This window comes from Salvia hispanica, chromosome 4 (assembly GCF_029641045.1).
Source record: "Salvia hispanica isolate PSC_SH4W2 chromosome 4, Shi_PSC_v1, whole genome shotgun sequence".
NCBI lineage: Eukaryota > Viridiplantae > Streptophyta > Magnoliopsida > Lamiales > Lamiaceae > Salvia > Salvia hispanica.
The window spans coordinates 56,770,283-56,782,062 of NC_142695.1; the positions used below are offsets into that span (position 1 = coordinate 56,770,283).

An 11,780-nucleotide genomic window follows, 5' to 3' on the forward strand; every position below is an offset into this window, starting at 1 on the left:
GTAATATTATATGAAGATAATGAACATGATAATGATAAAGAGGAGGAAAATTTTTCTACCTAACAAAGACAAATAATTAAATTATAATATTAGTCTTTTCAATTAGGTATATAAATACAGTATCCAAATCTTGAATTTTGGCGTTGGCTGTCTTTCTATTATTAATATAGCCGCTTTCACATACCATTATTCCATATAATTCGGCGTTTCATTTATTTGAAAGCAACATTTTACTAAAATATATTTATGTCAATTTGATTACTACATGAATAATATACTAGTACTATATACTCACTCCGTCCAAAAAAAACAATCTCATTTGGTCATTTTAGAGCGTGCATAGTAGTCTCATTTCGAAAATGAAAATTTCTCATACTTTATCTACTTTTTCTTCTTATCTCTCTTACTTTTTCATCACTCACATTTACTTTTCTTTTTCCCTCTTTTATTTTATCTTTTTTTTTCTATAGTATCTTTTACTTTACCAATATCACGTTAAAACTGTCATCCACAAATGTGATTATTTTTTGAATATCGTTTGCTATTATGGTAAAAGAAAACATGAGTTTGAGACATTTTTAAACGCTCAAAGTTGGAGACACTAAACAAAAATAAGACAAGATATAAACAAAAAGCAGCCACAAAATACAATTCATCAAAATCAAATAGATAAAACATCTTCATTATAGTTTACTACCTCCGTCCCTCAAATTTTGACACATTTTGACCCGGCACGGGTTTTAAGAAATGTAATAGAAAGTGAATTGAAAAAGTTGATAGGATGTGGGTCCTACTTTTAAAGTATTAGTTTCATAATAAAATGTTTTTAGGAATGAGTTAGTAGAATATGGGGTCCACTACAAAAAATGGTAAAAGTGAAGTGTGTCAAATTTTCAAGGACGGACCGAAATGATAAACTGTGTCAAAATTTTGGGCGCAGAGATAGTATAATTTATACGATCTAATTAAGTGAAGAATGTACAAACTTGTATATGTATATTTCACCTAAGTAAGAGTGCTACAACTTGATTATAGATAACTAACATCTACAAGATTTTCCCATACAGAAAATAATCAACACAAGAATGTGTTGCCCTAGGCAGAAACATGGAAACCCAACGAGGGCAGACCCGAAACCCGATGAGCTAGCCCGATTGACATCCCTAACGATAACGATGATCAAGTGAAGGCCGCCTTGTCTTTCTTCCCTGCCAATATCATCGAAATCTGGAGGCCTCGGCTGAAGGCTTGGTTGAAGAGGAGACGCGTCTGGAACTCGGACACGAAGGGGAACCACGACAGCACCACGATGGGCATGAAGATCACCATCCCCATCACTGCTTCAAACGCCCGAGCCAACTCCCTCACCGAGTCCCACGCCCCGATTCGTTTCAAACACGGCCTGCATGCTTGAGCAATCTGCACAACCATGGCTCATACATGAGATATACAATGCAAAACCTCATCACAAATATGCATAACTTCGAAACACAAGCTCCGGGGCAAGAGGAAACACGCGTAGAGCGTGCTTACCAGAACAAGGGCCCATCCGGTGGGCATGAAGGCCAAAATGGCAGCAAAAATATCGCCCACGACTAGGCCACACACCACGAATAAAACGGTCATCACTGACACGAATCCGAGGAACAGAAGTGCTTTCAAAATCCTGAACATCAGCTGAAAATCGGTTCCAAATTTTCGCCTCCCCATTGACACCATCTGTTCCAAAACGGACGACAACTATCTTAGCATAAACAGAACGTATCGATTTAAGGCAACGAATCAAGTAACGAAGCATACCTTTAGTACCAGAAGCACAGTTGCCATAACAAACCAAGACAGTCCATAAACCTACACAAAACCGAATGGAACGATGAGCAAATGTAGAAAAATCCATGAAACGAAATATCGTGAACAGAGCGATGTTCTTACCAGGAAGTCGTCGTTGCCCTGTGATATCTTGAGGTGATAGACAATCCCATATTGGTAGATGAAGAATCGAAACGAGAGGAGAATCTCAAGCAGTTTACCACGTAGGTTCGTGTACTTCAAGTGTTCCTGCTCTTCGTTCCACCACGATTCCCAACTTTTATCAGGCGCGATCCCAATGCCACCACGGTTCCCCATCCACCTCTTCCAATCCGTCCAGTCATCTACCGTCTTTTGCCACTCAAAACCAGACGGATTGAATACGAACGGAGCAAACAGCCAGGACGCCACGAGGAACCACATTGAAAACGTGATGAAGAGGTACAGCGACGAGCTGCTGGAAGCGTGCCCGTAGACCTCATAAAGGATCAACAATATGAAAAGCTCCAGCCCTTTCACAAAGTGGCTACGCGAATACAACCTGTAGTTATCGGCAAATTTGGCGTGAAAGACGACAAAACCACGGCCTGTGGCTCGGTACTTGGAGCCTCCGTGTAAAAGCGTTCTGCCAAAATAATGTGCTTTCGTTCCAAGCTGAAACGTGAAGAACACGGACGCTAGCTGGAGCTGCATGACGATAAAATCACCAATAGCGTTGCGAAAACCTCGTTCGAGGCCTATTTCCATCACCATGGGTAGAATGAGCAACAAGCCTAGCTGAAAGAAAGACTGTGAAGCCAAAGCCTCTTCAAGCGCTTTGCTCTGATGAACGGACGGATCCCTCAATATACGCCTTTCCAATCCACTCAACGCCATGTATAATCTTCCGTATAAGAAAACATAGACTGTAAGCACGGTAACCTGAAAGAAATTACGAAACAGCCTTTGGTATCAGAGCGAGAGAAGCCTTAATGCACGATGTGTATCATTCGACAAATAATTGAACTCGTATACCATGCTACTGAAGTAAAAGCCAATTGTGGTGAAGTAGAACGACAGCATACGGTAGAAATCAAACTGATGTCCAAGCCGATAGACATCTCGACTAAGAGTCTGCTCCCCGTTGCCATTTGCAACCTTCGCCTCGAAAAGAGATATCTGATTCATGCCAACGTCTCGTCCCTTGCCTACTTGAATATATTCGTGATGCGTGACGTATCCCCTTCTAAGTGTCGAATTGTAGCCTGAAATTGGTAGCTCGATCAAACATTAGAAATTGTAACATATTCACAGATGAGCGTCGAGTTGATAGTACCAGAGAATATGTCTTCACTCAAGTTTATCGTTTTCGAAGCTTTGCTTATGCCTCCTCTTGTCAAGTGGAAGATTCTATCGAAAATATCAGGATGTCCGTAATGAAACCTTACCCTACAAAATAACAAGGAAAAAGCAATGGTTAGCAAATTGCACGACATGTTCAACCAAAATATGATTCGAAGACTAACGAATACGCAGCTGCAGATTTACCTTAGGGGGTTCGCCAAAACTCTTTGACCGATCGTCACGAAACTGGTTTCTTGATTGGACATGAACCAAGCTAGTGAAGAAACACTGATCAAAGGAAAATGTAAGCATATTCATATACTGTTATATGTACAGTATTTTGCTTTAGTCCTCAAAATGCAAATACAGACCTTCCTGTGAAAATGTGCTCCCTTAGTCCTAATATCGTTGGTGTTCGATCTCCATGATGAGTCGTCAAAAGCTCCTCCAAAACATTGCGCATTTTGAAAGCCTCTTCGAAGTAGTTGTCCTGTTGAAACATAATCAGATACTTACTCGCTCATGTAGGTAAATCCGAAAAGAGGAAAGGGAGAGAGATTACAGACCTGATTCATGTCTATGGTTTGCAAGGCTTCCCCCCGAGTAAAAATGATAGCATGATTTTGATTCTCCGGCTTGCCTTCGCCAATTTCTGTAGGGGGACCGGGAAGCTTGATACGATAAATTTCCTGGAATCGCAATGCATGACTATTAGACCAGATGACATATAGGTATGACCGGTGTTAAGGTTAATCGTATACCTCATCCAGCTTCTCGCCTCCCTTGACCAGAACGGAATAGTAAACCTTTTTCGTCATCCCGCCAATAGTCTCCTCTCTCTCATCTATATAAGCAATCCGTAGCGATGGATACCTTGAAATTTCGAAATACTGTCAACAGATCATACTCAAATAGACGCGGACACTCAATTGCAAACGAGTTTAAGTCTTCAACTTACACCAACATAAGATTCAAAATATTGACATAACAGCTCCTGTCATGTGCATCACTAGATTTTTTCTGGTTCCCGTAAACCTGACAAGATACAACGTAAGTGAACTTCATGTCGGCTAGAGCTTCTGCTTTTTCCTTGAGGATTCGGTAGTCCCTGTGCTTTACATCGATTGCCCGGTATCCACCAAATATGGCTGCCAAGAATATGAAAATATTTATCACTAAAAGCAACATACTAGAAAACTTAACTATAGAAAGTCTCAACCAACCATTATCATCAGCAAAATCCAGAAAACACTGAAGCTCCAAAGTCTCGCGGTAATACATCATTCCTCTCACTGGTGATTCAACGACCCCCGAAAAGAGAAACAAAAAAATTAATATAGACATAAAACAATGTTCAGAAATACTAGCATTTATAAATTTCTGACCTGTACGGGCGAGTGTTTGGCCCCTGTAAGACACCCACTGACGATCCAACTCTAAACGGTCTTTATTGGCAGCATCGAATTTAGGATCCATGATTCGCTCCTCGTAGTTTTTCCACTCATCTTCACAATGGTTAAGAAGAATAGAAGAGTTTAGTGAACCATCTCAGATATTATACGAAAACGATAAACTTAATACTCACCGGGATATATTTTCTGAAGATAAAACAGGGTTGTAATACCATCCTCGTTTTCTTTGTTGAGCTCGTCGGTTGAATAAAGGACGGACTCTTTGTAATAAGGAGTCAAAACACTGAACAAACACGGTAACATTTAGCAACATGTAAGAAAATGTAGTGAAATGTGAAACGAGAGAAACTTGAAAAGACGAGTAATCAGCCATTTGATAACTGACCTGAAAGAGAGCATGTTGCGAACTTTAGGCGCGTTTGGCATGATCATAAATAAAGAGTTCGCAAAGAAAGTAGTCCGCCTACGAGCTTCCAAATTCATTGGCACATTGATTGCTGATTCTTTCACAGTCAACAGTAAATGAAGCCTGACAACCTGTTTAACAGAATGTGAAACAATTAAAGATGGGAGCGAAAAGCACAGGAGAGAATTAATCTTCGAAACCACCAATACCTTCTCCATCCAGGGCCCACTTTGCAAGAGGTCGATGTTTACCCTTTCGAACTTCTGTTCTTTCCTTTCATCTTGATGGAATGCCAGCACTCTACGCAAAAAATTTCGATAACTATCAAACTTTTGAAAATAACTAGTATGTTAGCGGATAGTGGGAATTTTCGGATAGACATACTCGTGCCCATTCTCCATGACATCTTGAATGATGATCTCTACAATATCTTGGAGTTTGTTGATGATCTGAGACCGATATAACTCTATATCATCATCCTCGTGGTCTTCCATCTTCCGATTCAAAAAATAAAACAGTATATAGCATTAGCAAGAGACATGCAATATCGATATTGCTTCAACAAAATATAAAATAAAACTTGAAAATTAGTGGTGTAACTTACTAGTAGGTTTAGAAATTTATCCAACTTATCACTCAACATTGGTAGTCCACTCATCTTGAATTTCTTCAAGAATCTTTTCTGTTGGAGGCTGTTTTCGACTTCTTGACAAATTTGCAATATGATTCTAGAGTGGTGAACAAACAATACAAGCAACTTGTGTTAGAAGGATCGAAATGAAACAAGCAAAACTGATAATAGACTTACTTCTTATCCCCTTTATCTTGCAGAAGAGCGAGAAGCAAGTCCCTCAACGACTCATAGCATTCGATTATTGCAAAATACATGAAATCGTCGTTCTTGATTTTCCTGATGAGGTCAGCATCTTCCCGTTCCTTGAAATCTTTAGCCATGTCCAATGCTATTGGAATCTATCAATAGTAAGACAATGAGTCGTGCTAAAAGTGCGTTAAAAGTTAAGACGTGGAGTATAAATTAGACATATTCTTACCTTGCTAGCGAGCAAGAAAGGAGGCCACTGGACGACAGATACATCACTCGATGAATATGGCACAAGCAGCAGGTTTCTCTCCCTGGAAATTGATTATGGAATTTTTCATGAATCGTGTTAAAACGTCTTTATGACAGAATAGAGATAGAAGCTTCTTCTCCGATGACTCCACGTAGTTGAAGTCACGTTAAAACTAAAGCATTACTATACCTGTGGCTTATTAAATCTTCATTTCTCATGGATAAAATGAACTCATTCCACATCTGAGAGAACTTTGCGATGTTTATTCTCTCCAACGTGTCATCCTGTGCCATAGCAGTTTCTCGATAATTTATTACAATGTATTTACATTGGAGCACCGAGCGACCAAAGATACCTACATACCTGCTGGTGTTGTCTGCTTTCGTCTTTGGAATATGGAACGAGGCGTCTGCTGAAAGCTGAGGGAACAGATTCGAATCTTGCCCTTAACATACCAAGAGTTCTTATCTACAATTGGAAACATGGAGTTAAAATTTGGAGCATACGCTTCCTATTTTATCAAACAAAATAGCTGAAATATCTCTGACCTCTCCAAGATGACTGAAGGCTCCATAAATCCCACCAATGATAGTAGCAAAGATCGCATACCATATTTGTGTATCCATGAAGTAGACCTGTATGCAAAGAAAAATTTTCAAACGTCGAAGCCATTTTTATCAGAAAGTATTGCATTGATTAGAGTTTCTCATCACATACCAGAACGACCGGGGCCCATATTGCAATAACGACAGCAGAATTGTGAGTAACTGCATCGGTTCGTGCTAGATTAGTTAGGCCAGGGCCTCAAAAGCAACACAAAACAGAATATATCTTGTAACGAAATGCTATTACCGTTTGGGAAAAACTCATGCCAGTCATAGCTACTGACTTTGAGGTTCATGATAATCCATGTTGGTTGAATCAATGGCAATATCTAATTCAACATGAAAAGGTAGTGAAGACAAGAAAATGCATATCTCTAGGAGAAGACGAAAATTATTCGAAGAGCAACTTTAACATAACTTCCCATTTATAGAAGCAACTTACCTCAAAATAATAGCTGAATGCAAGCTTGCTTATTATCAGTGTAACCCAATAGAGTGTGTATCTAGCAAAAAGAAGGTTTTCATCAAGGTTAGGTGCAATCTCGATTTAATCTAAGAAGTCTTCGAACACGTTATTCTTAATAGGTGCATGTCCTTGAAGTCATACATAAAATAACAATACAAAAACCAAAGACAGATAGTACAACGAGAAAAGGCGATTATCTTACTTTAAAAGGGATAGCATGTCTTCGTGCATTCCTCTTCCGACATACAACTTTGGCTGGAATATGAGGAGGGCCGTTAGTTCAAAACGTACAAGATATTGTCTATAACGAAGAGGAGTGTTAATTACTTGCCTGAGACCACCACATTAGGATGCTAATGATGCGCCAGTTTGAACGCTCCATAGATCTCCGCAAACAAGGTAGTAAAAATAGTATGGCCGAGAGTATATTGGGCACCAAATATATCGCAACGCAATAGTAGTAGAGAGACTGCGTCTGCCAATTTCCTCCCAAAGTGTTGAAGAATCTTATAATCCCTCTTGGGTTTTGAACAGATCTTGAATATGCTATTGGCATGACTACGAGCCAAAATGCAGCAAATGCGAGTTTCAGAAGGTAGCGGAATGTCTGAGTGTATTTCAGGGTCCTCCAGGCATTAAAGCTGAGGACGATATCCAAGATAGCTGGAGAAAAGATCAGAGACATGTTATGAATCATTTTACAACGGAAATAGCATTCGAGACAAGAAAGGATGAGAGAAAGCCCTGCACAAACATACACGACGGATAGGGGGTAAAAAGTTACCTTGTAGAAAATTTAAAATAGCTGCTGTGACGAAGATGCTCGAGACACTTTGGAGTACGTTATCGTCAAACAGAGCATTTGAGGATATACGTTGATGCCATGCAATGATAATCATAGCCTGATAAGAACACGTATCGAAAATTTCTCATACGCATCATGACTAATAAGAAGCCATAACAGTTAAGTAGCAGAAGCAATTTGAATTACCTGGAGGGCCAATATGAAGAAGATCCACATTCTGTCAAAACTCCGGTAAAGGTGCCAAAACGTACGCAGTTCAACAAAATTTGTCTTTGGTTTTCTCTTTCCTACGGCCTTGTTATTTTCCTGTGTACATGAGAAAATGCCATGTTTTAAAAACCGAACTTGAGCCTTGTACGATGATACACAGTGCATACCTTGTTTACTGGCTTTATTACATCGGAATGCACGAAGAAATCAGCTTTCCGATCCCAAGGCCACCCCAACTTAAAACACTTGTCAGTCCTAAGAACAAAGGGAAAAGGAAGTCAAGAATCAAATAACATAGATATCACGTTTAGTTCGACTAAATAGACAGTAAAGTAACCAGAAATATTCGTTAAGATCGTCATAGTTCCTCCACTCCGAGTGGCTTGATTTCCCATTTTTGTTTCTCCTAGCTTCCTTCAAGAATAGAGATAAAAGTTTCAAACCAAAACTAAAGAAATAAGCTAAGTAGCATAGAGAGAAAGATCTTTACCTTTTGCATAACCTCATATATAGGTGTCACGACATCCCTCAGAAACGACTCCTCGCCTTGCGGTGCTACTGTCTGAGATGTAGCCCCGATTTCAGGCTGAGCATTGTTAAATAGAGTTCCATACATGTCATGGGCCATCTGTGATTCGGTAAATACAAAAGAGTCACTATTTTCAACTCATATTCATGTACAGCTAATCCCAAAAGGATTTATCGATTCATCGGGCCGACAGCATATGGAGGCATACCCGGTGAAAAATATAGCAAAGGCATTCTGGCATAAATCGAAGGTTTGAAGCTTCACCCCAGATAAGGAGATAGAGTCCAATGTAAAGAAGCTGTGACTGTTGCCTCCTGTCGCCCCACGGACACCTGCAAGAAGAACGATAAAATTAAAATCGTTGCTTTGTTAAGGCATTAGGCGATAACGTAGCCATGTAAATCAGTGAACTTACTCCAGATTAGATGCGGTGTGCAAGTATTTACACCATGATTGATAATTCTTGAATACCTTTTCCATCAGTTTTTCGACTGTATTGCCATCCAACTGCAGTACCGTTCGACAGAAAAATGCATGATAATAAGAAGCAGTTCGCTACAAAGAAGAGGCGCGCAAATGAGAAATAAACAAACGCTTACGAGTTCATAGTCCTGAAGGCTCTTATTCCGTACATCCATATTAGCAAGAAGCAATATCAAGTGCTCCCGCTGATTCGCTACATTCCCTTTCTTCAACACCGACATGAGACCAAACAAACTCAAGTCAGCTTATCTCAGCTATCTCGCGAGTTAACAGTCAAAACGTAACGAAAGCCATTTGGAAGGATAAACGAGCATTCCACTGTACCTGGAAACCAAAGCGTAAAGAAAGCCATTCGAGAATATCAACTACTCTTCTCTCCTCGCCGTCAGGCATTTGGAACATGGGAAGATCATCTACACTTTGGATAGCACTAAGTGCTGCTTTTATCTGATTAGCAGATACAACAAGAATTGTCATTTAAATTCATATTTATCTTTCGATAATAAGGTTTCATAAATGATGTGAATCTTCATAAAATAAACCTCGGGGAGTTCCATGATTGCTGGTTTCACGCCAACAGCGTACAACGGCAGAATGTTGTAATGCTTGTACTGTTCCTTTTTCTCCTCGACATCTTTGGCATATCTTTGAGTCTGCATTTAACATCTTGAGTTGAGTAATATGAGTAATTATTAGACCCGAATTACTCAAAACCAACAGAAGCCAAACCTTATTGTCAACTTTCTCCGGAGGTACAACAGTAATAAGGACATCATGCAACACAGTAGCAATTTGATACATCTTAGCCATCTCTTCCCTGTAGAGGTAGTTAATACGATATTAAGGTCGAAACGTGTGTATTCACAATGTGCCAACGTTATTTTGGTATATGATTAGCTTCAGATGAGGCTTACGGTTTTTTGGTATATTGGCCCTCTCGGATGTTTTTCTCGTAGAAGATCTGATAAAATCTCTGGATTTCTCTGGGATCATTCGAGGCAAGTATGGGTTTCGTCTCTTCATCTTCCTGCAACCGTACAGTATCCAATGATGAACAAATAAGCAGATAACAAAATGATCAGAAATGCAACAAGAATCTGTTGAATAACGACGGTATCAAACACATACAGAAAAGTAGAAAGTGCCCAGTAAAAAGAGAGATGGGTTGATATCTAATAAAACCAAAACCAACATCATCAGGCCTACCTTTTCAAGTCTGTGCAGCAAATACGTCTTGAACTGCCGAATGCCCCTCCCACTTGAGGTTGGGTCCATCCGGTGTGCTTTCTCAAATGCATGGAAACGGCCTGATCCATAGTTACAAGAAACCAATAAGTAGAAGTCAAAGTAGGAAACAGCGATGCATGATATAAACGCGTAAAAGCAATAGCTAGATGCAGTGTTAAAATCGGAGAACTTGATTTAGTCCAAAAAATGGCGGAACAGCACACAAAATGAAAGATAGCTAGCTTCATACATTCATACCAGAGGCTTTTAGATGGAATGCAACTCCTTAAAAGGACAGTAGAGATTCGACCAAACAGTAGAGATATATAATGAAACAGAATATTACTAAAAACAACACCTTTATAACCACAAACTAGACACCCATACTAAAACCCACACTCTTCTTTGACTAGAGAATCAACCAAGAACACCACATCACTAGAAACTTGATCAGCAATCAAGGTATAAGCAACCGATCCTCCACGTGACAAGGTGACTACGTGGCCATCAAAAGTCAAGAAAGGGAAATGGATAACAAGTAAAATTGTTCCTTCATAAACCAAAGGTCTCCTCCCATTCTTGGTCCCCCGGAGGGACCGGGGACTTAAAAGAGCCGATGCACTTCAGATTCCCTATTCCTTAACACTTCACACACTCACAAAAGGCTGGAATCTCCAACATAATGGTTGAAATTTATAAATTATGGCATATTCTTTTATATATGCAGTCATGAAACTTTGAGGGGAGCTGGGGTGGGCCACATTGGCCGCCTGAATCTAAGGAATCAATGCTGTTAGCAACAAAAAAAAGCCAAAATATTCCACAGAATCCTAATCATTACTGTCCATTTCACCCAAAACCAACAACATAATCAGTAGCAACACCACTTCAACAAATAAGTAGATGATTGAAATTTCCAAATCATGGCATATTCTCTAATATATGCACTCATTAAAAAAGACATAATATTCCACAGAATCACAATCAAATTAGCAAGAAAAGACTACTCACACAAGTAAGCAACCCGGGGATTCTCCTTCTCAACTTCATTAGCCACGCGGAGGATGGGGGCGATGGAGGCCAGCGACGACGGCACGAGCTCGCTGTCCACGGCTGCGCTGTCGTCGGCGCGGTCCACCATGGTGGGGCCCCTCGAGGCCCCCCTCCTGTAAGGCAAGCTCGGGCTGAGCTCGCCCTTTGTCCCACTGGAACTCGCCATGATTTTTCAACGAAGGGAGATGGTAAAAATTGAATCTTTTGCGAGTGTATATATAAAAGAGAAAAAGAGGAGTGGGAAAAATTCATTCTTTTGTGGCGCTGCTTTTTTGATTCCTGAGGGAGGAAGGAAAGAATGTGGGGTAAGGTGAAGGGAGAGTGGAAGTGTTTGTTTTGGAGTGTGATGGAAAAGAAAAAGCTCTGCTTTTGCTTAGTG

General features: G+C 40.0%; 1 protein-coding gene across 1 annotated transcript; it reads right to left on the bottom strand.

The window, feature by feature from the left end:
• Nucleotides 1-943: 943 nt before the first annotated feature.
• LOC125194017 (callose synthase 7-like) lies at nucleotides 944-11,588 on the bottom strand. The gene is made up of 42 exons (XM_048092009.2): nucleotides 11,360-11,588; nucleotides 10,328-10,428; nucleotides 10,036-10,148; nucleotides 9,851-9,938; nucleotides 9,664-9,774; nucleotides 9,446-9,568; nucleotides 9,238-9,327; nucleotides 9,054-9,145; nucleotides 8,847-8,970; nucleotides 8,600-8,737; nucleotides 8,447-8,523; nucleotides 8,277-8,364; nucleotides 8,086-8,205; nucleotides 7,879-7,996; nucleotides 7,426-7,757; nucleotides 7,297-7,349; nucleotides 7,071-7,131; nucleotides 6,876-6,957; nucleotides 6,741-6,790; nucleotides 6,572-6,658; nucleotides 6,387-6,491; nucleotides 6,213-6,307; nucleotides 6,003-6,084; nucleotides 5,759-5,922; nucleotides 5,555-5,678; nucleotides 5,335-5,444; nucleotides 5,160-5,250; nucleotides 4,930-5,081; nucleotides 4,718-4,827; nucleotides 4,518-4,637; nucleotides 4,356-4,424; nucleotides 4,091-4,280; nucleotides 3,894-4,005; nucleotides 3,699-3,821; nucleotides 3,504-3,622; nucleotides 3,337-3,420; nucleotides 3,125-3,237; nucleotides 2,824-3,053; nucleotides 1,933-2,730; nucleotides 1,801-1,851; nucleotides 1,534-1,719; nucleotides 944-1,419 (listed from the first exon to the last, which is right to left on the bottom strand). The coding sequence occupies exons 1-42, from the start codon at nucleotides 11,565-11,567 to the stop codon at nucleotides 1,180-1,182; spliced, it is 5,724 nt and encodes a 1,907-aa protein (XP_047947966.1). The 5' UTR covers nucleotides 11,568-11,588; the 3' UTR covers nucleotides 944-1,179.
• Between the last annotated feature and the right edge of the window lie 192 nt (nucleotides 11,589-11,780).